The sequence below is a fragment of the Hemiscyllium ocellatum genome, chromosome 7 (assembly GCF_020745735.1).
Source record: "Hemiscyllium ocellatum isolate sHemOce1 chromosome 7, sHemOce1.pat.X.cur, whole genome shotgun sequence".
NCBI lineage: Eukaryota > Metazoa > Chordata > Chondrichthyes > Orectolobiformes > Hemiscylliidae > Hemiscyllium > Hemiscyllium ocellatum.
This window is the reverse complement of record NC_083407.1, coordinates 84329931-84357479: the sequence shown is the minus strand read 5'-3', so window position 1 is coordinate 84357479 and position 27549 is coordinate 84329931. Positions and strand designations below refer to the sequence as shown.

The 27549-nt window shown below is 42.6% G+C and overlaps 1 protein-coding gene across 10 annotated transcripts in view; it reads left to right on the top strand.

The window, feature by feature from the left end:
* The window catches only part of LOC132817169 (serine/threonine-protein phosphatase 6 regulatory ankyrin repeat subunit B-like), a 224617-nt gene that overhangs the window by 179315 nt on the left and 17753 nt on the right, over nucleotides 1-27549 (top strand). For all 10 annotated transcript variants that reach the window (XM_060827396.1, XM_060827397.1, XM_060827393.1 and 7 more), the window contains 2 exons: nucleotides 1209-1292; nucleotides 2390-2535. In XM_060827396.1, coding sequence (XP_060683379.1) covers nucleotides 1209-1292; nucleotides 2390-2535 — 230 coding nt within the window. The remainder of the gene's footprint in view (nucleotides 1-1208; nucleotides 1293-2389; nucleotides 2536-27549) is intronic.

The following is a 27549-nucleotide window of genomic DNA, read 5'->3' as shown; positions in this document are numbered from 1 at the left end:
GAAGGTAGGTGGGACTGTAAAAGATGGGTGAGGTGAATCTTTTTTCTACAAAGCGTAGTGAGTGACTGCACCGTGCTGCCGGAAGAGGTGTAGAAGCAGACACAGTAGCAGCATTCAGGAAACACATGGATAAATACGTAAATAGGAAGGAATGGAAGGATACGGATTCTGTAAGTGAAGACTGTTTGAGTATGGCAGGACAAAATAACTGCGCAGGCTTGGAGGGTTTAAGGTCCTATATCTGTGCTGTATTGTTCTTTGTTCATCAGGGGCATAACTAAGGTGAATAGCCAAGGTCTTTTCCCTAGGGTAGGGAGTTGAAAACTAGGGGCCATATTTTTAAGGTGAGAGAAGAAAGATTTAAAAGGGACTGAGGGGCAAGTTTTTTCACAGAGTGGATTGTATGTGGAATGAACTGCCAGAGGAAGTGGTACATGCAGGTTTAGTTATTTACAAATTTTTCCATGAATAGGAAAGGTTTAGAGGGAAATGGGACGGCCAACCATAAGCGAGTGGTTTAGTTTGGGAAACTTCGTCAGCGTGGACAAGTTGGATGGAAGTATCTGTTTCTATGCTGTGACTTTATGAATAATTAATAATTAAATCATTCTGAATTGATTTCACACTCAAAGCTTCCAAAAATGTTATTTTGCAAAGAGCCAACTTGACCGCACAACCATTTATTCCCTTCATTCCATGCCTGTTCTGAATTCTCTCCCACTCAAATGTTCATTCTTTATCTGTAGCCTAGCTTGTCCTGAAGGTTGCACGTAGTCTTGACAGTCTGTGCAGCATTGAATTGACTGACTGGCAATGAATATTTACTGGGTTATTCTCTCATAATTGTAGATACATCTGTTCTGAATTGCTAATTTGCTAAATTAACATGATCTTATTTAATTCCAATCTTTATTTGAGCAGAAACAGCATACATTTGTGTTTTCTTGACCATGGTATTCAACATTGAAACCAATAAATAGGTGCAGAAGACCGAAGTTAGTGACAATATCATTTTGCAATGTTCTATCAGGAAGAAATATTTTACATATGTTTGGACTAACTTGTCAACTGCATTAGAAATATAAAGAAGGATTTTTAAAGTATAGTTGGATGCTGTGACAAACAGTAGAGTATGAGTAAGATGAGATTTGATAGACCAAGAGGTTTTGCTCTTCCTGCTTGACCCAACACTTTTCCTTTGCTTACAGAATAAATGACCATGAAAATTGTGCAGAAATGTTAATTGAAGCTTTAGGTGCTAAAGTTGTTGATTCCAGAGATGCCCAAGGAAGGTATGAATATTTTTTTATTTAATCATTGCACAACCCTGCTTGGGGGTGGAAAAAAAAGTGTTTCAAAAATCACTTGAATTTTTGCTTGAGGTGTTAAAGTCAAACTGAAACTTAATGTGCTGCTCGAAAGATGTTATTTAAGCTATTACATCACACAATTGGAACTCAATTCCTTAGTTATTATGGAATAATTTTGTGATCTTGACAGTTAAGATTATAAAGGTACAGACTTCTGGGAGAAAGAGGGAACTTCACTTAGTGGATTTTTCATACCTTAAACAAATTTTGCCTCTTCAGTATAAATATGACTTAAAAAGGTGATATTCATTTTTATTTCTTGCCATTGTGCTGTTCAGCTATGTAATTTTCTTTTGGGAATATGGAATATTTTTGAATGTTGCTTTTGAAATTGTGATTTGTGCTGTAACTCTGTTCTGGTGTTTCCAAGCTCTGAAAATGATGTAAAAGCTTTGAGATGGGAACTGGGTAGCATTAATCTTGTACCTGTAGAATTTGATGCTGAAGCAGTCCAGACCAATGGGCAATATCTTCTGTTTTCTAGCAAAAGAGTCATTTCTAAAATGAGTTTGAGTTTCAGTCAAGTTCCTTGTGGGCATTATTACAACAAATAAGCCAATTCAAGCAAAGAACCTTTGGTTGATTGATGTTAGCGATAAGAAAAACATTGTCATCCTGCTGTGGTAAATGTTACTACTTAGGTAAGTTTGCAGCTGAGGCATCTTGTAGGTCCAGATCAGAAGGAGTTTTATATTACATCTGTCTGAGATATCCATAGGTTTAGATTGATTAACGCTGACACTGTGTCTTAAACTAGTAATCTCTCTTATTAGCTACTTTTTAAGTGAAATGGACAATTGTGAGGAAAAAGTCTGGTCAATTATAAAATCGAGAAGTGAATGACGATGGTGTCAGTTTTCAGCCTTCAGTCCAGGCAAACTGACATTGTTCAAAACATTAACTGACATATAAGTTTGGATAAGACGAAGTCTGTCTGGCACTGTTTTGTGATTCAGTAAATTATTTTGTGCATTGGTACTTTTGGAGTTAAATAACTTGCTGTTAAATTGTATTTTTAGAACTCCTCTTCATGCAGCTGCTTTTACAGACCATGTAGAGTGTTTGCAATTGCTGCTAAGTCATGGTGCACAAGTGAATCCTGCTGATAAGTCAGGGAAAACTCCATTAATGATGGCAGCTGAAAATGGACAATGTGGAGCTGTAGGTAGGTAGCCTTGAATTTTGTTTGCTTTCCAAAATGGTTTTACTGGTAAAGCAGCAAATAGTTATTTTTCCCTTCTCTCAAAACACTTGTAGCCAAATATTTTCTCAAATAGTCAGGACTGCAATTATGGTGCATAGTCCAAGTAAGTTGCAGGTTTCTGCCAAGTCAAGTCACATGAGTTGCAGGTTGTTCTGCTCTAACATAGTTGTGTTCCTCTGCAACCTCGTATTATAGAAAAATGGAACTATGGAAAACTGTAATAGAGAATCACGCTGTTGAAGATTGCTAATAGAAAATCACTGTACCCCTTCAGTAGGAAGTTCATGTTATCCAAACAATGACCACAATTCATCAATTGCATTTTCGCCAATTCACGCAGATGAAACATGTGTTATAGCAGAACGACCTGTAGTACACAAAGTCAGCATTTTGTTAAGCTTTTCTTCTCTATCTTTTGGTACGAAAATTTTGACAATGTGTAAGATTTTATTTAAAATCAAATGTTATACTATCCACTGTGTGTTGTCTTTTTCAAACTACTTGTTATCATATTATTTATGCATAAATAATGTATTATTTTTAGTGATTAGTTCCAATTGCTTTAAAATATGATGTGGATTCGGTATGGATTTTTGACCTTTATCTCATACTAAGGTGGGTTGCGAACTGAAGATAAAATGTTCCCCAAAATGAGGAAAAGAAAATTTAAGCTGTGGTAAGAGTGACATTGAATGAAGATGTGGAATGCTGTGTATTCTGCAGAGTGGAAAACAAATGTCCTGATCAGATGTTTAAAAAAATGACAGCAATAACAATAGAATATTCTCAAACCACTCAGGTCAGTTAGTATCTATGAAGGGAGCGAATGCAACAGGCCGAAATTTTTCCTACCATGGTGATTTGCTATTACTGCATTTGGCAGGTTAAAGAAGCTGCATTGTGTCTCGGGAAGCTGATTGGAGCCTAGCAACATTGGCAGCTAAGTAATGTGCATATGTTAGCATATAGGAAGCCTCAAGAGACAGGCAGGTCTGCAATTTAACATATAGTAAGATTAGATTAGATTAGAATAGATTCCCTACAATGTGGAAACAGGCCCTTCGGCTCAACAAGTCCACACCGACCCTCCGAAGAGCAACCCACCCAGACCCATTCCCCTACATTTACCCCTTCACCTAACACTACGGGCAATTTAGCGTGGCCAATTCACCTAACCCACACATTTTTGGACTGTGGGAGGAAACCAGAGCACCCGGAATAAACCCAAGCAGACTTGGGGAGAATGTGCAAACTCCACACAGACAGTTGCTTGAGGCAGGAATTGAACCCATGTCTCTGGCGCTGTGAGGCAGCAGTGCTAACCACTGTGCCGCCCAAAGAGGTAATTGATTGCATCTTCAAACCTTATTTCTGGCATTAATTGTCTGAACACAGGACAGGGTTGAAAGTAAGCGTGTGAAGGTTGATGGACAGGCATTTACTGTTGTTTGTTTAAATGAAAAGCTTTGCTCACACGGCTTGTTCTGAAACTGTACTTTAACTGCTTCAGATAGGACTTCCCAAACTTTGCTACCTTTTTCCTCTGCTATCTACATTTCACAGAACAAAGGGATAAACTCCAGAATTCTAGCTCACAGGAACCAATACCCCCAATAAAGGGTACAAAGGCAGAAGGTGAGAGTCCTGGTCATGGGAAGCACTAGTTTGTAACAAATCTCAGCCTGTATGTCAGGTCATTGCTGACACTTTCAGTCTGGAACAAAACCTGCCTAGAGACCAGTTGGGCTTGCATCTTGGTAGTCAAGGTCACTGCAATCCTGAATTTCTTAACCTTCATCTCCTTCGAGAGATTTGTTAGTAAAATCTGCAGAGTCTTACAATCTTCTGTATATTCTGAGAAACTGAATAGGTATCTTGCATCAATCTTCACAGTGGAAAAAACCAGTAGCAGACCAGAAGTGCTCTTCTACGATGGCCAATACCAATGGCAGTGGCAATCATTGATTAATGCGTACAGTTTTCCACCTCCAGGAAATTCCACGTCCCTGTTCATACGTTCTGTGGATCCAAAGATGCCAATGAACCCAATTCTCGAGCCACATCTCTGACCACGTGTGACAGATATTTCTGGGAGATGGAAATAGTTCTTGGCCTCAGGATAATTGGTATTCTGTTTTTCATTTTCTTTTCTGTACTTCCTCTTGCCGACAGGAGTTCTAGAAGAATTATGTCCCTTCATACAGGAGTTTCCTTGAGCTCAGTTTCTTCTAAGTGACAGTTGCCACACGTTGACATCTATGTTGCATATCTTAAAGGAAGCCTCCAGGAGCCTTTTGAAATGGTTCGTTTGTCTTCCTCTTGATCAAGTGCCTTCCTTGATGATTTGCATTGGCATTCGGAACTCTGGCATCCTAAGCACGTGGCCAGCTCATTGGAGTGGGTTTCGGATGGTTGGGGTCTCAATGCTGGAATTTAGCTGCATCAAGGGTACTGATGTTAGTACACCTCCATCCCAGCTGATGTGGAGAATCCATTTTAAACATCGTTGACAACACTTCTCCAGGGTCTCAGATGGCATCTATATGTAGTCCAAAACTATTTGTTAGAGTCACCATGTATGTGCATTTTGCTTCTAATGAGGTCGTTGTGGAGGAATGATTACTCAGATTTTCTGCTTTGGCTGGATTGCCAAATTGCAGGGAGCTATAAGTGCACACATCTGACACTAGTGGCACCATCAATTCAACCAAATGTATTTCTTGGTACAAAGGAGTTTTACTCCACTAACATTCAGCTACGATGTAATCACTGCAGTGTTATTATACATATCGACTCAAGACACCGAGGAATGCTTTCATTGTGCAGTTGTCATATCTGTCTTTGAACTTTGTGCTTACAGTTTCAGTGGTCTGTTGCATTTGAAAGAGAGGCAAGCTCATCAGAGGTCATTAAAGTTTCCAGAACAAATACAAGGACAGAGTGTGGAAATGGTCAGAAATCGAACTTCTGGTTTTCTCAAGCAGATGAGGGAACAACTATGAGAAGTGGGGGGCAGTCAATGTGAGTGAGAATGTTAAATACGTGCATTATTCAAAATAAGGTAACTAAGCTTGTCGTACACATGGAAATTGGCGGGTATGATGTTATGGGTATCACAGAGCTGCCAGGGGATCAGGGCAGGGAATTAAATACCCAAGGATACACATCCTTTCGAAAAGATGGGCAGAGGCGGCCAAGTTATCTTGTTAGTAAGAGCTTAAATTGATAGTAAGAAGTGATTGAGTTGGAATGCATAGAATGTGCGATGGTTGAGTTGAGGAACTGTAAAGGAAGGGAAACCCTAACAAGAGTTACGTATAAGGAAGAAAATCAGGAGATAGAAAGGCATGTAAGAAAGGCACTATTACAGAAATGATGCATGTTTTCAATATTTAAGAGTGCTGGGAAAGTCAGGTTGGTCAGGGATGTCAAAGGATTTAATTTGTGGAATATCTATGAGATGGGTTTTTTTGGGAACAGCTTACAGTAGAGCCCACTGTATTCTGTGATGTGTATTGAGGAAGATATTATGGTTACTGTCTCCGAGGGGTTCTTCCTCCTTAAGCTCATTTTGAAGAATTCATCCTGCAGTTTGAGAGGGAGAAGTGGGAGTCAAATGAAACAATATTACAACTAAGTAAGGGTAACTACAAAGACATGAGGGAGGAGTTGGCCAGAGTTGTTTAGAAAGAGAGCCTTGCAGTGAAGACAGTAGAGCAGCAATGGCAGGGGTTTTTGCGATAATTTGGGAGGCACAGCAGAAATTCTTCATAGAAAAGAAGAAACATTAGGGAAGGCAAGGCAACCACAGCTGACAAGGGAGGTCAGGGACAGCATAAAAGCAAAAGAGAAAGCATACAGGTGTTGATGATTAGTGGGAAGCCTTTAAACACTAGCACAGAATAACTAAAAATCAATAAGTGGAGAGAAGATGCAATCTGAGAGTGAGCTAGCTAATAAGATTTCAAGAATTTTTAAACGTCTGAAAGGTGCCAGGAAGGTAACTGTGGACTTTGGACTGTTGGAAAATGAAGCTAGGGAAGTAGTAATGGGGAACAAAGAATAGCAGAGAAACTGAATAGGTATTTTGCATCAATCTTCACAGTGGAAAAAACCAGTAGCAGACCAGAACTCAACAGTTGCAGGGCAGACGTGAGTTTAGTGGCTAACACCAAATAGAAGGTGATGGGGAAGCTGAAAGGCTGAAGGTAGATAAAACACCTGACCAGATGGACTCACCCCAGAGTTGTGCACAAGGTGGCTGTATGTATTATTTTTTTTGTTATATGGTGCCCATGATTTGAAGATGCTATAATCTCTGTAAAGACCAAAAAGTTTCAGATTTCCATTTAATAGCTGAATGGGTGACACACAAAGATTTCATTGTTTTAAGATGTCTACTATAACAAAGACTAAATGAACCATAGAACATCAGTTTTAACAAAACTGAAAAAAACTTCACATATGCATTATATAATACTTAAATAGACATTCAGTTCTTCCAGAACTGTCAAAAATGATTCTTGACTCCTGGAGGTTGACTTTATTTTCTTTACTCAACCTGGTAATCTTCAACCCTGGAACTGACCTTCATAGTGAGCATTTTGGTGGAGATCCACCAGCAAAAGCTAGTTGAATTTCTTGGTTTTAATTCAGATTCTTATGTATTTGGTCTTTTCAATTTGAGCATGAGCTCAAATTGGCACATACAGGCATGATGAACCATAAATATTTTGAATCTTCAGCTGCTCTCTCTCTTTTGGACCCTGGTTGACTAACTTACCTATACTTGGTATATTTTAGGAAAGCTTGTAAATCAGGCTTTAAAATGGCTTCCATTGTATCCTTCCCATCTCAAAGCCCATCATCATTACAATGTGAATCATATGGACTTTGTATTCTTGTCAAGTTGCTAATTTAGCTATTCTTGACAGCCCAATGGGAACATAATGGGCATTTTAAGGTATAGTTCTTTACAAGCTGACATCTGTAACTCTCCTGGGACTCTGGATAGTTTGTCTGTACACTATTAGCACATAACTGTTGTCATGATTTCTAGGGGGAAAAGAATTACACCTCATTTCTCAAAACAATCTGGACCCCTTAATCTCTACAACCACAAAAAAAACTGGCTTGCTATCTGGCAGACTTCAGAACCGATCATTTGGCACCCTTGCTTCAGGTTAACCTATTGAGACAGCCACAAAGCAATGGGACATATGAATCAGAGCCACTTAGCCCACAGAGCCTTCCCCACCATTCAAGATGGTATGGCTGATCAGACATTTTAGTGCCTTTTACTCACCACTTCCCCATAACCACGTACGCCACTGGTAATCGGAAATCTGGCAATCTTATCTTAAACAATCTTTATCTCAAAGACTCAGCATCCATAGCCATCTATGGTAAAGAACTCCAAAGGTTCACAATCCTTTTGAGTAAAATAACTCCTCTTCATCTCAGACCGAAGTGGCATTCCCCCTTATTTTTAGATTGTGTCCCCCCGGTTCTAGACTCCTTAACTGGGGAAATCTTCTGCCTACAATTAGGCTCACCCCTTCAAATATTTCATGAGTTTCAATAAAATCTCCACTTGTTCTTTGAAACTGTTTAGAATGCACACTTTTATTGCCCAATATCTCCCTTCACCATCCTGAGAGGACCATACTGCCTGCAAATTTAGTAATGTTATATTTGATCCCCATCTTCAAAACATTCATTATAAACTGCTATTGGAGAAATTTGCCCAATAGATTAGAGATCACAAAACACAGCTCGAAGTGAAGTTGACAAACGGTTTAGTGCAAGTGATATCACTGGAAGAGAAAACAGGCCAGCTGACACAGAACTGACAGTCTGTATAAGTAGGTAAAACAATGACTGCAGGTGCTGGAAACCAGATTCTGGATTAGTGGTGTTGGAAAAGCACAGCAGTTCAAGCAGCATCCAAGGAGCAGTGAAATCGATGTTTTGGGCAAAAGCCCTTCATCAGGAATAAAGGCAGTGAGCCTGAAGCGTGGAGAGATAAGCTAGAGGATGGTGGGGAGAAAGTAGCATAGAGTACAATGGGTGAGTGGGGGAGGGGATGAAGGTGATAGGTCAGGGAGGAGAGGGTGGAGTGGATAGGTGGAAAAGGAGATAGGCAGGTAGGACAAGTCAGGACAAGACATGGGGACAGTGCTGAGCTGGAAGTTTGGAACTAGGGTGAGGTGGGGGAAGGAGAAATGAGGAAGCTGTTGAAGTCCACATTGATGCCCTGGGGTTGAAGTGTTCCGAGGTGGAAGATGAGGCGTTCTTCCTCCAGGCGTCTGGTGGTGAGGGAGCAGCAGTGAAGGAGGCCCAGGACCTCCATGTCCTCGGCAGAGTGGTAGGGGGAGTTGAAATGTTGGGCCACGGGGCGGTGTGGTTGATTGGTGCGGGTGTCCCGGAGATGTTCCCTAAAGCGCTCTGCTAGGAGGAGCCCAGTCTCCCCAATGTAGAGGAGAATGCATCGGGAGCAACGGATACAATAAATGATATTAGTGGATGTGCAGGTAAAACATTGATGAATGTGGAAGGCTCCTTTAGGGCCTTGGATAGAGGTGAGGGAGGAGGTGTGGGCGCAGGTTTTACAGTTTCTGCGGTGGCAGGGGAAAGTGCCAGCACGGGAGGGTGGGTTCTCGGGGGCGTGGACCTGACGGAGGGAGCGGTCTTTGCGGAAGGCGGTAAGGGGTGGAGAGGGAAATATATCCCTGGTAGTAGGGTCTTTTTGGAGGTGGCGGAAATGTCGGCAGATGATTTGGTTAATGCAAAGGTTTGTAGGGTGGAAGGTGAGCACCAGGGCGTTCTGTCCTTGTTACGGTTGGAGGTGTGGGATCTGAGGGCGGAGGTGCAGGATGTGGACGAGATGCATTGGAGGGCATCTTTAACCACGTGGGAAGGGAAATTGCGGTTTCTAAAGAAGGAGGCCATCTGGTGTGGTCTGTGGTGGAACTGGTCTTCCTGGGAGCAGATCCGGAGGAGGTGGAGGAATTGGGAATACGGGATGGCATTTTTGCAAGAGGTAGGGTGGGAAGAGGTGTAATCTAGGCAGCTGTGGGAGTCGGTGGGTTTGTAAAAAATGTCAGTGTCAAGTTGGTCGTCATTAATGGAGATGGAGAGGTCCAGGAAGGGGAGGGACGTGGTCAGAGATAGTCCAGGTAAATTTAAGGTCAGGGTGGAATGTGTTGGTGAAGTTGATGAATTGCTCAACCTCCTCGCGGGAGCACGAGGTGGCGCCAATGCAGTCATCAATGTAGCGGAGGCAGAGGTGGGGAGTGGAGCCAGTGTAATTACGGAAGATCAACTGTTCTACGTAGCCAACAAGGAGACAGGCATAGCTGGGGCCCATACATGTGCCCATGGCTACCCTTTTGGTCTGCAAGGAGTGGGAGGATTCAAAGGAGAAATTGTTAAGGATGAGGACCAAATCGGCCAAACGAATGAGAGTGTCGGTGGAAGGGTACTGTTGAGGATGTCTGGAGAGGAAAAAACGGAGGGCTTGGAGGCCCTGGTCATGGTGGATGGAGGTGTAGAGGGATTGTATATCCATGGTGAAGATGAGGCGTTGGGAGCTGGGGAAACTGAAGTCTTGGAGGAGGTGGAGGGCGTGGGTGGTGTGTTGAACATATGTGGGGAGTTTCTGGACTAGGGGAGATAGGACAGTGCCGAGGTAGGTCGAGATGAGTTCAGTGGGGCAGGAGCATGCTGAGGCAATGGGTCGGCCATGGTGGTCAGGCTTGTGGATTTTGGGAAGGAGGTAGAACCGGGCAGTGCGGGGTTCCCGGACAATGAGGTTGGAAGCTGTGGGTGGAGATCTCCTGAGGTGATGAAGTTCTGCATGGTCTGGGAGATGATGGTTTGGTGATGGGGGTGGTGGGGTCATGGTCGAGGGGGCAGTAGCACCACTAATCCAGAGTCTATACAAATAGATCAGATTTCTCCTTCTAGAGCTGAGGATGAGAACAGTTTTATAGTAATGTTGCACAATGACATTAATTAAGAAATGGGAAATGGAGAAATCTAGTTACAAGGATGCTAATTGGAAAACAAATATCAGATGAATGTCCTGTTCCTTCACACAATGCAGCATCCTAACAGTACCAGCGGTTCCATTCCTTTTCACAGTAGGTGTTAATGTCTTTTTCTGAAGTGGTGAGGTGCTTCCATTGTCCTGTGCCTGGAGCATGTCCTGGTGCCTCTCTGTCTGACCTACTCTTTGTGTGGCTTTGGTATTGCTGGGTTATGAAACTGCCCTTGGGGCTTTGAGATATCTGTGGTGCTCTGTCATTGTCTGTGGGAGCTTAGTGTATTCCCTTGTCTGCGTGCTGTCTGATTCGGCTTGAGTTGCTTGGGAATTCTGCGTGTTCTGGTACAGTTAGGCCAACAAAAGCAAGATTGACCAATCGTGGGTTAGCAAATCTTTTCCCACAGACTCTAAGTACTGATCCTTGCAGGACCCCACTAGTCACAGCTTGGTGACTGACTCAGAAACAGAAAACCGTCATGAATCCTTGCCAGTACGTTACCTCTGATCCCATGTGTTTCAATCTTTCTGATCAGCCTCCTGTGGGGATTTTATCAGCAACTTTCTGAAAATGATTGTATGCTCTGTTCATTGCCTCCTTAATCAATTTGGTTTGTGGCATGTTTAAAAAAAACTTCAAACTGTCCAATGTGACTACCCACTCCTAAATCCATGCTCATTTGGATCACTATCAGTCAGGTATTTGTCTATCCCATTCTTCATATTAGATTCTAGTATTTTCTCTACTACTGATGCAAGGTTAATGGGTCTATCATTCCTTGTTTTCTCTCTCACTTTTTTTCTTGACTAGTGGGGTGACATCTGCTACTTTCCAATCCATAGGAGTAATTCCAGTATCTACAGAATTTTCAAAGATAACCACCAATGCATCAACTATCTTTACAACTACCTTCCTCAACTGTCTGGGGCTTTTCAACTTTCACTCTGTTAATTTCTCCAGTACAATCATCTTACTAATTAATAATAATTTCCTTCAAGTCCTCATTCTCCCTAGCTACATAGATCTCTACTTTTGGTATATTTCTGTATTTTCCTCAGAGAAAGCCAACACAAAGTAATAAGTTGGCTTCTCTGCCATTTTTGTATATCTAATTATGAATTTTCCTGACTCTGCCTTTGATGGACTCACATTTGTTTTGGGCAACTACTTCATTTTTCTGCACCTGTAGAAACATTTAGTCTATTTTTTGTTTTTGCTTTATTATATTGATATCTGTTTTGTTGTCCTCTGTTGTATTCTATAAACCTCCCAATTCTCAGAATTAAGTGCTATTTCTAGCAGCTCTTGGCCATTTCGAATTAACGCAATCCTGAACTTACTTTATTTGCCAGGTTGGCCATCTTTGATTTTCGCATTTTGAAAATGTTTACTTCCTGAGAGTCATGAAATAGACAATGGACAGCTTTTTTAAAAAACTGTGTAGTCACACCTTTTAATGTATCCTCCCAATCCACCTCAGTCAAGTTGTACCTCATGCCTTCATAATTTCCCTTATTCAAACGTAACACCCTTGCTTCAGAATGAACTATCTCACTTTCAAACATAATGCAAAATTCAAACATATTGTGGTCACTTATCCCTGAAGTTTGTTACATCAAGATGGTTAATTAGCCTTTTTAAATGACACAATACTACAATTAAAAAAACCCACATCCTCTGCTTGGTTCCTTAATATACTGCTCTGTAAAAACATTTGGAATGCATAGCAGAAATTGGTCATCCACAGATCTTGTGCTCAATTGATATCCCTAATCCATATGCAGATTTAAGTCACTGCTGATAACTGTGTTGCCCATGCTACATTCTTCTCTCACCTCTAGATTAATACCAACACTATTTGATGGCCTGTAAATAAATTCAACCAATGTCTGCTGCTCCTGGTTTCTTAGCTCTGGCCAATCAGATTCCACATTGTTCTTTGCCTGAGGTCCCCATTACTAATGTACTGATTCCATTTCTTATAATCAATGCAACTCCAGTGGTTTCCTTCTCGTCCGTCTGTTCATCAAATATCCTTAAATATTCAGTCTCCGGACTTGGTCACTGTGTGGCCATATTTCGGTAATGTTAATTGTATCATGGAAAGATGAAAACTAAGAACAGGAGTATGCCATTTGGTCCTTCAAGGCTGTTCAGTATGATCATGGCTAATCATCTAACACTACGATGTTTCCTCTTTCACTCCATATCCTTTGATTGATTAACTCTAAAACTTTATCTACCTCCTCTTTGTAAACATGAGACGTTTTGGCCTCAACCACTTTGTGTCACACTGCATGACTAAATTTATCCTCATCTTAGTCTTAAATATACACTTTATATGTTTAAACAATGACTCCTGTTTCTGGACTTTCTGGTCTTTGGGAACATGCTGTGCTTACTTTGTCTAGTCCTGTTAGAATTTCAAACGTTTCTATCTTTATTTGTGCTTTTAGATCTTCTGCATTGTTGGGAATGCTGTGTGTAGTCAGTACTGTGCCTTTTTGGCATCATTTCGATTTCAAAACATCAGTCTCATTTGTAGAGCTATCCCATGTTCTTGCTAGATAGAAATAGTGTGCAAGGATTTGGGGAAAAGGCTGGCAATTGGAACTAGGTAATGGTTGTTTGAAGAGCTGGTGCAGGCCTTAGGCTGAATGACCTCTTTTTGCTCTGTAACTCTATTCTCTACCCTAGTTTTTTGCACTCTTATTCTGTAAGGAGGTAAAGATTTAACTGTCAGAAATGGAATGTGTTAAAACAATGCAATGCAAGCATTTGATGATTATTGTGAGATATGAGGTAGTATTAAGTTGAAGATGACTGTTGAAGGTGGCTGACGTGATGGGATATTCGAGCTGCCTTGAGAGAGGAATGATACTTGTTTGGTCTGAGAAGTGACGTGCAGTAGGAGACTGAAGAACTCAGTGAGTACTTAATGTGGTTTTCTGGTCACCTTTCCTGTCTTGAAAAAGTTACTTAACTTATTTGACATGGTATCCAATGTAACTAACCACTCACAGCTCAGCACCACAGCCATGTTGATTTGGTTTCAGAGCCAGGATTTTCTGTGGTCTGCTGGATCAATGTTATCTGCAAGCCTTATAAGCCACTGTGTCAGATGTTTCAGAGAACACAGGAGACTGACTTCTGTCCTTGAGACTGCATCAGTCCAGTTGTCTCTCAGTTACCACCTTGTAGTTTGTTTGCATTCAGCCCCACATCAGAATCCTCTCAACTATTTGGATTTGGACCGTCCATCAGCAGATGGGTTTCTGGTTACTGCTCAGCACACTCACTACAAACTAGTCTAGATATTAAAATTCTATCGAGAATTTCTGGACATTTATCATTTTCAGTGGTGTGCATGTTGATGAAATGCTGTTTAGGAGCTTTAAATTACAGCAGATACATATTTAAATTAAATTTGTAATCTTTTCATGTTTAAACAATTAAGAGATAACAATTATAAAGAATAGTGATTATATTCTGGTGCAATGAGAAATTTATATAGTGAGGAAATATAGTATGAGATCTGATCACAAGTTTGTAAATCATATTTTATAAATTCCAACAATTTAAGTTCAAACTCTGCACGTGCAATCAATTTTGTGACTGGATTTTTATCAATTCATCTTTATCTGCAGACAACTGCACTTTTTTGAGCCAAATGTACTCTTAAAAATTTCATGTCAGTGGTGACTAGGAACAGCAGAAAACAGCAATAGCTTGTTTCTATTATAAGTTGATGAAGCACAGTACTTGCAGATATTAAGATAAAGTGTGGAGTTACAAAAGTATTAAAAAGGTAACATTGCCATTGTAGAAATTTATTTTCGGCTGGAGAAAGGTTTGTCATGGGACTCCCCTGAAGTTTGTAATGGGACCCTTCATTTTTCTTTTTACAAAAGGACGTTAAGAAGTTGAATGGATGGATAGATGGCAGTTGAGTGAGATGGTGCACTTTGGTTGGAAGAATCTTGAAAGACAATGTAGGGGGCACAATTGTCACAAGGATACAAGTTGTTTCTGTCCATAAAAGAAAAAAGAACGAAAGGGCATAAGTCTAAAGTGATGTGCAAATTAAGCAAGGGTGATGTAAGAATAATTAGTTGGATTATGGAATGCACTACCAGGAAACGTGTTGGAAGCAGATTCATTTGAGGTATTCAAGAGTACTTTGATGATTACTTGAATAGAAATTACATTAAGGGATTTGAAGAAAAGGCAGGGGATTGGCATTAGGTAATAAATTGGTTCAGGTCAAGGGAGATGCTGATGAATCCTTTGGTTGAGCGGGGACGTGGGCAGTGGGGGAGAGAGAGTTGGAGACTGCAGACTGGTGGGGACATTCGTGCATGTGTAGAATGAAGCCTGCGAACCGATCCCCATGGAATCGCACTCTTGCCAACGGAGGTAAGCGTTTCTCAAAAATACCATTCTCTAATCCTTCAGCGATGTTATAGCCAAATCATGCTGCCACTATCCCAGACCTACATGTCATCTGAAAAGCCACACATGGGATGCAGAATGCGAAGTCTGAGAAGTCTTCTACTTCCGCCCGGCTCGCGCCGCTCTCCGCGGTGAAAAGACCGTTGTCGTCGAGGTAAGTTCTTTAAATACTACTCACTTACCTTACCTATTTAAAGAACTTACCTCGACGACAACGGTCTTTTCACCGCGGAGAGCGGTGCGAGCCGGGCGGAAGTGAGGTCGGAGCGCAGAGCTGGTCGGGAAGGTAAGTGAGTAGTATTTGAGTAGGTGTGTTCTAGACTCCAGGCCCTACTTCCTAGGGCCTCCCTCCCACCCTCCTCCTCTAACCTAACTTTAAAGTCCACAGGTAAGCGACTCAGTGTTATTGACTCAGTGTTCTTGTTTTGGAGACAAAGTGTACAGTCGTGGCAGCGCAGGCAGTGGAATGTTCCTCCTGCAGGATGTTTGAGGTAGGGGTGACCACCGATACTCCTGCCAACTTTGTCTGCAGGAAATGCAATCAGATCCTGCTCCTCACCGAACGAGTTAGGGAACTGGAACTGGAGTTGGATGAACTGAGAATTATTCGAGAGGCTGAGAGGGTGATTGATAGAAGCTACAGGGACATAGTTACCCCGGAGAACAGAGGTAGCTGGGTAACAGTTAGAGGTGGGAAGGGGAAGAAGCAGGCAGTGCAGGGTTCCCCTGTGGTCGTTCCCCTAAACAATAAGTATACAGCTTTGGAAACTGTTGGGGGGGATAGCCTTGCAGGTGTAAGCTGCAGTGAAGGGGTCTGTGGCGTGAGGTCTGGCTCTGAGACTAAGAAGGGAAAGGGGGAGAGCAGGAGAGCGCTAGTTATAGGAGACTCTCTAGTTAGAGGGACGGACAGGCGGTTCTGTGGACATGGGCGAGACTCTCGGATGGTTTGTTGCCTCCCGGGTGCTAGGGTCCGAGACGTCTCGGACCGTGTGTTCAGAATCCTTAAGGGGGAGGATGTGCAGCCAGAAGTCGTGGTACACATTGGCACCAACGACATAGGTAGGAAGAGGGGTGGGGAGGTCATTCAAGAGCTCAGGGAGTTAGGCTGGAAGCTAAAAGCTAGAACAGACAGAGTCGTCATCTCTGGGTTGTTGCCGGTGCCACGTGACAATGAGGCAAGGAATAGGGAGAGAGTGCAGTTGAACACGTGGCTGCAAGGATGGTGTAGGAGGGAGGGCTTCAGGTATTTGGACAATTGGACTGCATTCTGGGGAAGGTGGGACCTGTACAAACAGGACGGGTTGCACCTGAACCAGAAGGGCACCAATATCCTGGGGGGTAGGTTTGCTAGCACTCTTCGGGGGGGGTTTAAACTAGTTTGGCAGGGGGATGGGATCCGGACTTGTAGTCCAGCAAGTAAGCTAGCTGTGTGTCAGGATGCCCAAGAATGTAGGGAGGCTGTGGAGAAGGTAGCACTGACAGGGAATACTTGCGGACACAGAGATGGGCTCAAGTGCGTATACTTCAACGCAAGGAGTATCAGAAATAAGGTGGGTGAACTTAAGGCATGGATCGGTACCTGGGACTACGATGTTGTGGCCATCACGGAAACGTGGATAGATGAAGGACAGGAATGGTTGTTGGAGGTTCCTGGTTACAGATGTTTCAGTAAGATTAGGGAGGGTGGTAAAAAAGGAGGGGGGGGTGGCATTGCTAATTAGAAATGGTATAACGGCTGCAGAAAGGAAGTTTGAGGGGGATCTGCCTTTGGAGGTAGTATGGGCTGAAGTCGGAAATAGGAAAGGTGCAGTCACCTTGTTGGGTGTTTACTATAGGCCCCCCAATAGCAGCAGAGATGTGGAGAAACAGATTGGGAAACAGATTTTGGAAAGGTGCAGAAGCCACAGGATCGTAGTCATGGGCGACTTCAACTTCCCAAATATTGATTGGAAGCTCTTTAGATCAAGTAGATTGGATGGGGCGGTGTTTGTGCAGTGTGTCCAGGAAGCTTTTCTAACTCAGTATGTAGATTGTCCAACCAGAGGGGAGGCCATATTGGACTTGGTACTCGGTAATGAACCAGGACAAGTGATGGGCTTGTTAGTGGGTGAACATTTTGGTGATGGTGACCACAATTCTGTGACTTTCACCTTGGTTATGGAGAGAGATAGGTGCGCACAACAGAGTAGATTTTACAATTGGGGGAAGGGAAATTATGATGCTGTAAGACAGGATTTGAGGAGCGTAAGTTGGGTGCATAGGCTGTCAGGGAAGGATGTGGTGGAAATGTGGAACTTTTTCAAGGAGCAGATACGACGTGTCCTTGATATGTATGTACCTATCAGGCAGGAAAGAAATGGTCGTGAGGGAGCCTTGGTTGACGAGGGAGGTTGAATGTCTAGTAAAGAGGAAGAAGGAGGCTTACATAAGGTTGAGGAAACAGGGTTCAGACAGAGCAGTGGAGGGATACAGGATAGCCAGAAGGGACCTGAAGAAAGGGATTAGGAGAGCTAAGAGAGGGCATGAAAAATCCTTGGCGGACAGGATCAAGGATAACCCCAAGGCATTTTATGCGTATGTGAGAAACATGAGAATGACAAGAACGAGGGGAGGTCTGATCAAGGACAGTAGTGGGAGATTGTGTATTGAGTCGGAAGAGATAGGAGAGGTCTTGAACAAGTACTTTTCTTCAGTATTTACGAACGAGAGGGACTGTATTGTTGAAGAGGAGAGTGTGAAACGGACTGGTAAGCTAGAAGAGATACTTGTTAGGAAGGAAGATGTGTTGGACATTTTGAACAACTTGAGGATAGACAAGTCCCCCGGGCCTGACGAGATATATCCTAGGATTATGTGGGAAGCAAGAGAGGAAATTGCAGTACCGTTGGCAATGATCTTTTCGTCTTCATTGTCAACGGGGGTGGTACCAGGGGACTGGAGTGTAGCGAATGTTGTGCCCCTGTTCAAAAAAGGGAATAGGGATAACCCCGGGAATTACAGGCCAGTTAGTCTTACTTCTGTGGTAGGCAAAGTAATGGAAAGGGTGCTGAGGGATAGGATTTATGAGTATCTGGAAAGACACTGCTTGATTAGGGGCAGCCAGCACGGATTTGTGAAGGGTAGGTCTTGCCTTACAAGTCTTATTGAATTCTTTGAGGAGGTGACCAAGCATGTGGATGAGGGTAGAGCAGTGGATGTAGTGTACATGGATTTTAGTAAAGCATTTGATAAGGTTCCTCATGGTAGGCTTATGCGGAAAGTCAGGAGGCATGGGATAGAGGGAAACTTGGCCAATTGGATTGAAAACTGGCTAACCGGTCGAAGTCAGAGTGGTGATAGATGGTAAATATTCAGCCTGGAGCCCAGTTACAAGTGGAGTTCTGCAGGGATCAGTTCTGGGTCCTCTGCTGTTTGTAATTTTTATTAATGACTTGGATGAGGGAGTTGAAGGGTGGGTCAGTAAATTTGCAGATGATACGAAGATTGCTGGAGTTGTGGACAGTGAGGAGGGCTGTTGTCGTTTGCAAAGGGACTTAGATATGATGCAGAGCTGGGCTGAGGAGTGGCAGATGGAGTTCAACCCTGCCAATGTGAGGTTGTCCATTTTGGAAGAACAAATAAGAATGCGGAATACAGGGTTAACGGTAGGGTTCTTAGTCAGGTGGAGGAACAGAGGGATCTTGGGGTCTATGTACATAGATCTTTGAAAGTTGCCACTCAGGTGGATAGAGCTCGTAAGAAGGCCTATGGTGTATTAGCGTTCGTTAGCAGAGGGATTGAATTCAAGAGTCGTGAAGTGATGTTGCAGCTGTACAGGACTTTGGTTAGGCCACATTTGGAGTACTGTGTGCAGTTCTGGTCGCCTCACTTTAGGAAAGATGTGGAAGCTTTGGAGAGGGTGCATAGAAGATTTACCAGGATGTTGCCTGGAATGGAGAATAGGTCGTACGAGGATAGGTTGAGAGTTCTCGGCCTTTTCTCGTTGGAACGGCGAAGGATGAGGGGTGACTTTATAGAGGTTTATAAGATGATCAGAGGAATAGATAGAGTAGACAGTCAGAAACTTTTTCCCCGGGTACAACAGAGTATTACAAGGGGACATAAATTTAAGGTGAAGGGTGGAAGGTATAGGGGAGATGTCAGGGGTGGGTTCTTTACCCAGAGAGTGGTTGGGGCATGGAATGCGCTGCCTGTGGGAGTGGTAGAGTCAGAATCATTGGCGACCTTTAAGCGGCAATTGGATAGGTACATGGATGGGTGCTTAATCTAGGATAGATGTTCGGCACAACATTGTGGGCTGAAGGGCCTGTTCTGTGCTGTATTGTTCTATGTTCTTGGAAAATCCAGGTTGTCTGGTCACCCTGGAGGAGTCAGCTTCTTGCCTATCTGATTCCCTGTCAATTAGGTCAGGGGTTGGGAAGGTTAAGATCTGTCTTCTCACTCATAGATAAATTGAGGCCCTTGAGACACCCATTAACAGGTCAACAATTAACTGGTCAAGCACTCCCTGCTTCACAGATGTCCACAACAGCAGCAAATCCTGCCAGAGTGAAAACCCCCTCCCCCAGATTAATCTGCATCAACTCAAAAGCAAATAAAGGATTCTCACCGCTTGACCATAGATGTTGAACAGATGATTCCTCTTGTGTTGGAATCTGGAACAACAGCAAGAAGAAGATGGGTTTGTTCTCAGTGGGTCCATTAGTCCTTGGAATTTCGTTCTAAAGTGTATTGGATATCAAGCTCCATGAATCGACAAGTTGTCTCAAATGTGTAAAAGACCATTCCATCACCAAGGTTACTTTGTTTGCTATCTGACATGAAGCTCACACCAGATTTCATCAACAAACAAACAAAGTTATTTTTATTAAAAAATGTATCTGTTTGCAAAGGCAAAACAGTTTGTTAGGGACTAATATGCAAACTTAAAGTAAAAGCCCTTTAAATCCAAATGCACACGTTGATTCATAAGTAGGGCAGGTAAGACAGACAGAGTTTTGCAGATATATCAGAGGTAGGAGACATAGCCAATAAAAGGAAAAATTCTGTTGATCAAAAGTCCAGATCACAAAGGTAGAATAAGGTGACCTTTACGTAATTTATTTTGTCTTATGTCACATTATTGTTGATTTTGAACCATAATTCGGTAGCTGATCAGTTGAACCTGTTTTTGTTAGTGATAAAATTGCTTTTTTAATCTTTTTACTGAGAAACTTTTTCTTTACAAAATTAGAACATTACAAAAATATAACAATTTAAAATTGTAATAACAATTACAATGAACCAACTACTACCCTACTCTTAAAACAAATCAAAAGTACACTCACTACAAATCTATAAACAAATAACACCACTCAGTGCAGCTACACCAAAGCTCCCAACCTTGGGGAGCATTAATTATTACACCCATATTTATTTGAGATTCTTCCTCCCAGGCACAAGACTCACTAAACCTAACCATCATAGCTAAACAAATGCCCTAAGTAAAATGGCAACAAATCTGCTTCCAGATAATTCATAAAGGGCTGCTGTCTCTTACAAAAATGTTCTGTTTTCTGATCCACTATGTTTATGAGGAAATCCAAAGGGATGTGTTCCATAATTATCCTAAGCCACCCCAACAGGCCTGGAGGGTGTTCAGACACCCAGCTCATCAAAATGTTCTTCCTCGCACAGTAAGTGACGAGGTTAAATAGCTTTTTCCCATGTATGTCTAAGGAAGATAAATCCAGCAAGCCCAAGAGAAGAGAGATCGGGTCTACCTTAACTTTGATCCCCAGGGCCCCCTCTATTACTACTGCCGCAGCGCTGTGGTACCTATGAAGGCTGTGGCGTGACCACAAACAATGAGTGAGGCTACCAATGCTTATTTTGCACTTGGGGCACATTGGAGATGCTCCCTTTTTGAATTTCGCAAAATGGTCTGGGGCCAAATGAATCCCATGAAGAGCCTTGAACTACATGGTGTGTTCTGTTACAGAGTGAGATCTATCTTGTGTTTAAACAAATGTCCTCCCATGTCTCTGAGGGGATCTCTACTCCCAACTCTTGCTCTCAGACCTCTCTCAATCGTTCAATATCATTCGAGGCACAGCACCCCAGAAGGTGGTAGTGCGTACTAACTGACAGATTGCTTACAGCATGAAGGGCTCGCTTCTCTGTAATACACCAATAGCGGTTGGTCAAAAGTGAAGTCTTTATTTTCAGGTGAGGGAATTTATACATAATGAAAAAGATCCCTGCTAGGCAATCCATATTTGTGGTTCATTTCGTCGAAGTTCATCATGATGTCTGCCAAACAGGAGACTCCCCTAGTTGCCCACGTTTTGAATCCATGGTGCATCATTCCTGGCTGGAATCCTGGCGTACCAACTATCTGGGTAAGAAAGGAGGTTTTAGATAAACTGCTCTTGCTCTGTCGCATTGTTCTCCCTGCTTTGACCCTATTAATAATGATTGAATTTCGACAGTATTCCATAACTGTACTCACTTTATCCATAAACAACAGAGTAGTATGTTAGGATCCTTATGGATAGCTTCTGCTAGCGGCTCAATCACCAGCATGAACAGTAGTGGTGAGGGGGGCAACCTTGCCAACTGCCCCTACCAGTACTGAAATTACTAGATCTTACAGTATTGATGAGAAACACAGCCAGCGGGTCACTATACAGGACCTCCATCCATCTGACAAAGACCTAACCTAGACCAAACTTTTCCAGAGTATAAGAAAGACATGGCCACATCACCTGATCGAATGCTTTCTCTGCATTTAAAGAGGTCAGCAAACCCTGAACCGATCATTGCTGACACTTGGACCATATTCAGTAATATTCTAATATTATTGGAGGACCTATGGCCCTTTATAAAACCCACCTGGTCCTCCTTAACAGTATAGGGCAACACCTTCTCCAATCTCAACGCAAGTGTCTTGGATAAAATGTTAAAGTTCAAATTTAACAATGAGATGGACTTTTATGAAGCACAATCATCTGGGGTCTTCCTTTTCTTGAGAATAAGAGATCTTAACCCCTGTCAGGGATGGCGTGATGCACTCATGACTGTACGAATAGTTGTACATGTCTGGAATGGCCATGACAGGATATTTATAAATTCTTTGTAGAACTCACTTGGGAGAGCATTAGGGCCGGGCACCTTCCCACTTGGAGCTGGCTTACTGTCTCCTGTATCTCTTGCACTGTCAAGGGGCCATTAAGAAGAGATGCCTGTTCCGAAGTCACGCCTGGAAGGTCCAGGTTCTTTTTTTAAAAAAAGAGACTCCATCTTAGCCCAACTATCCTCGCAGCATTCTGACTGATATAGTTCAGAGTAAAAACTCCAAAATGCCACATTGATCTTTTTAAAGTCACATGTACGAATCCCATTGCCTTCTCTGAGTGATGTAATGGATTGGAGGGTGTTTTTTTTTTACTGGCCAGATATGCCAAGAATTTGTCTAGCCTACTGTCATGCTCAAACAGTCATTGATTCATGCAAGTGTTTTCTCTTTGCTGTCTGAGTGAGTTTAGAGTTCAAAGTGACCTGGAGAGCCGTGACCCGCTGCAATTTAGTCACAGGCCTCTCAAAATATGCTGTCTCAGCTGCCTTTAACCATGCGTCGAGCAGACATTGCTGCCCTCCCTTCTGTTGCTTCCAGCTGGCCGAATAAACGATAACTATCCCCCTAGCATAGGCCTTAGCAGTCTCCCAGAGTACAAACGGGTTACTAGCTGTGTTCGAATTGATAGCCAAGAACACTTTAAACTCACTCGAAGTACTCGACAAATTTACTGTCCTTAAAAATAAAAGGATCCATTTGCCAATGCCACAAACTTCTTCCATTGCCCTTAATGTCAACCTCCAAATACACTGCCGCATGGTAGGAAATGGCTCTGTTTTCAATTTTACAGAACACCACTGACTCCAGAAAGACAGTGGGAGCTTTAAAAAAAGGTCAATCCTGGTATGACACTTGTATGGATCAGTGAAAAAGGTGAAGTTCCTACCCATAGAGTGGAGACATTTCCGCCAGCCCCAATTCTATGTATAAGTCAACCAGTCACTTGGATTGCGGAGAGATATTTGGGGGACCTTTTGAGCATTGTGTGTGGGGTCCACGTTCCAAGGGCAATTCACTTAGTGCATCAATCAGCAATTTGAGGGGGTGTGCCACGGTACAGTAAAGATTTAGGATGCCATACTCTTCACCATGTATTAAAGCTTTAAGGATTAAAAACTGCCCCTGTTCACCATTAAGTTGCTCTAAGAACTTAAATGGGAGGCTCTTCTGGGCAAGTATGGCCACTCCCCTGCTCTTAGTATTAAACGACAAAAAAACACACAATCAAACCCATCCTTCTGTACCTTTTTAAGTGCTCCCTATCATCAAGATGAGTTTCTTGCAAAAGGGCCATATCAACCATCTCCTTCCTGAGACTTGTAAGTACTTTTTTTTTCCCTCTTGACTGACAAGTGACATCCCTTAATATTCCAGGTGCACCATTAAAGCAGACACTTAGCCATATCCCTCTATAACAGTCCTTGAACCCCTGAGAGGAAGAACCCTACTCACAATGTGCCACGTGTAAACAATGGAGATTCATGGAGTCTTAAAATAAACACACACTAAAACTACGTTAATAAAACTTTCAAAAATGCCCTTGACTAAAAACCAACAAACTAAAGCAATTACAACATACAAAAAACACTTGATTGGAGACCCACCCTGCCTACAGGGTCGCTTAACACTACTCACATACACCCCCATAACTCCTCCTAGCTTGAGTGTGTCCCACACTCCTCCGAAGGATCAAAAGAAAGGTATTATGGACAAAGAAATCAAAAGTGGGCACTTCACCCTTCCCCAACCCCACACTGACCTCCATTATTACCAGGAAGAAAAAATCAACAATGCTTTCTGAAACAAAATAATAAAGAAAGAGATACATGAGGTAGAGGGGGAAAAATAAGGAAAAGGAAAGAGAACCATTATTGTCCATGTTCTTTGGACCATCCGGTCAATTTCATAGTGTCCAGAAAGTAATTTGCTTTTTCTGAGGAGTCAAATGCATGCATGGACCCTTTGTGGTTAAAACGGAGCATTGTCGGACACCTGATAGAATATTGAATATCCAGATCCCTCAGTCTCCTCTTCACCTCATCAAAGGATCATGGCTGTAGAGAAGTCTTGGAAAATATAATCTTTAATCCTTCATAAATCATGGCCTGTGGATCCTTTCCCAGCAACCTGGCGCCTTCCATTGCCTTTTGTTTGTCCCTATCGGACTGGAATCACACTAGGACTGGGAGGGGGCGCCGGTCCATACTGGGCCTGCACACCACCACCTGATGAACTCTTTCAATTCACACCTGGTCTGCCTCTGCCTCACAGCCCAGAAATCACAGCTGCCATTCTTCGAAAAACTGGCTGGCTGCTCACCTTACACTCACTCCATCAGGCCGACCACATGGATGTTTTTTCTTTGGCTTCGAACCTCCAGGTCATTGACCTGTTCTCCTAAGGCCTGTACCTGCAGAGCCTGGATACGTCCCATCGAGGACTCAACTGCGGTCTCTGACGTCGCGGTCTACCGGTCAACCTCCTCCACTTGCTTCCTGAGACTCGGTAGCTGCTGCTTATCCTTTTGCAGCATGGTGCGATTCTCTTCAATCGATGCTGTGATCTTCTCCTGGAGTTTCACGAACTCTCCAGCCAGGCCTCTTGAGCAGGTGACTCCACCAGGATTTTGGGGGAGGCAGTAGCTGCGGCCGTGGGCATATCTGATGCTGCAGGGGAGTGTCCCGTCTGTTGCAATTTGTTTGGTCCTTTGCCTTTAGTCATCTTTCCTTGCTAAAAAAAGATGTGTAGCAATTCTACTGATATTAAACTATCTATTTTTCTCCAAAATAGCTAGACGGGGAGGGTAAAAGCACCACTTCGCCTGAGTTATGATGTAGAGCTCAGCAATACAAACCTGTTGGATTGCTGCCATCTTGGATCCACCCACAAGTTGTTTTTAAAGTGTTTGAGTGCTTTTTTTTTGCCACTCTCAGAAGTGAGAGATGGTCCTGTCTGGGATTTCTAAGAAACATGAAAACGAAGTGCAACTGCCTCTCCTGAGGTCTGTGCCAAACTACAGATTTCCTATTGATGTTGTCAGGCATTTTTTTAAAAGTATATTTTTATTTGAAAAAAGGTTTTTTTGGATATTATAACAAATACAAAGCAATACAAAGAAACCCACTAGTTACATAAATAATTAATAAAAACTAACAACTAATGAATCATGGCACTAATAATAATACAGCTCAACGAAACAAAGTAATAGCCCTCGAACATCGAGAACATAAATTCATACACATGTTCATAATTTCTCCTCTTTGAATATCTGATTCATTAAACAGAATCATCATGGCTATATAAAGGCCCTTATTAGTATAGCAGACAAATCTCTACCCAAGTAGCCTTAAAAAGGGCTGCCATGTCTTAGTTTTATTCTGCACCACACTTGTAAGAAAGTCCAAAGGGATGTGTTCTATGACGAGCTTACAACAGCCCAACAGTCCGGGGAGGCTTTCTCTACGCATAGCAGAATGTTATTTTTGCACAAAAAAGTGAGGATACTGAAAAACTTTTTTTTATGCGCATCTAATAGAAGTGGCTTGTCAAGGCCAAGAAGAAGAGATACAGGGTCCATCTCCACCTCTATCCCCAAGACCCCCTCTGTTTCTCATATCACAATACTCCGGTATGCCCGCAGCCTGCGGCAGGGTCAGAGACTGAGTGAGCGTAGCCATACTCCTTTTGCATTTACGACACATTAGAGATACCCACACTTAAATTTTCAAAGGCAGTCTGGAGCCAAGCGGACCCTGTAGAAATTGACATTGAGGTGAGATGGGCCTATAGGAAGCAGAGTCCTCCAGGGCCTTCCTTTTTTAAGGATAAGAGAAATGTTTGCCTTTCTCAAAGATGGCAGGAGGAGGCCACGATTATGTGAATCATTTAAACATGCTAAACATATGTCCTGACAGTGTATTTATCAATTCCTTATAAAACTCGCTGGGAAGTCCATCAGGACCAGGCGCTTTTCCATACGAAAGCTGCCTCATTGCCTCCTGCACCTCTTGCAATGACAGTGTGGTGTTAAGGAGAAACACTTGCTCAGGGGTCACTCCCAGGAGGTCCAAATTCTTCCAAAAAGATTCCATCCTAGCTCACTCGTCTTCTCAACTTTCAGACTGGTATAGTTTGGAGTAAAATTTCCAAAATGCACCATTAATCCTTGAGGAACCATGGGTTAAATTTCCAGTATCTTCTCTGATTGAAGTAATGGCTTGGGGAGCACTCCTTTTCCTGGTAAAATATGCTGAGTATTTGCCTGGTTTATCCCCATGCTCAAACAACCTTTGTTTTGCAAATGAAAGTTCCCTCTTAGCTGTCTGTGTGAGCGTGGAGTTCGATGTGGATCAAAGCACTGTGTGATCCTCTATAGTTTAGCCAGTGAAGGCCTATCAAAGTATGCCTTTTCAGCTGTCTTCAGACCTGTCTCGAGCAAGCATTGCTGCTCACCCTTCTGCCATTTCTTACTGGCAAAATAGGAAATAACTAACCCCCTAACATAGGCTTTAGCAGTTTCCCAGAGAACAGATCGATTACTGGCCAAACCTGAATTAACGTCTAAAAAAGCCCTGAATTCAGTAGAAAAGAATTCAGTAAATGTGCTATCCTTAAGGATGAAGGGATTCAATTGCCACTGCCTCAAGTCTACCATAATATCCTCAATCTTGACCATTAGATGCACTGGAGCATGATCTGACACAGTGATATTGCCAATTGTACATGACACCACCGAGCCCAAATATGCTACAGGAGTCAAAAAGAGATCAATCCTGGTATGGCATTTGTGCAGATTCAAGAAAAACATAAAATCCCTAACAGTAGGGTGAAGGTGCCTCCAAACTTCTACCAGTCTTAGTTCAACACACAAATCCCTTAATTGCTTAGATCCCAATGAAGATATCAGGGTGGGGGGGCCCTTTGGGCAATCTGTGTATAGTAGGATCTATTAAAATGCCCCCACAATAATATGTTGAGATGCAAGGTTAACTAGTTTAGAAAGTGCGTATATCAAGAACCTGAAGGGGTGGGCTGGGAAACAATAAACATTTGAGATCCCGCATTCTTACCCATTTATCAAATCTTTAAGGATTACAAATCTCCTGTGTGTGTCTTTAATACACTATAACAACTTAAATGGCAGATTCTTCCTAACAAGTATGTCCCCCACCTCCACCCCCAACTCCTGGTTTTGACAGATCAGAATTAAACTCGGTCATACCCATTCTGTTGCGGTTTCAAATGTTCTGCATCATCTAGATGTATTTCTTGTAATAAGGCAACTTCCACCCCCTCCCTATAAGACTGGAACCTACCTTCTTCCTCATGACCAGTGAGTGACTACCCTTAATGATCCAGGTA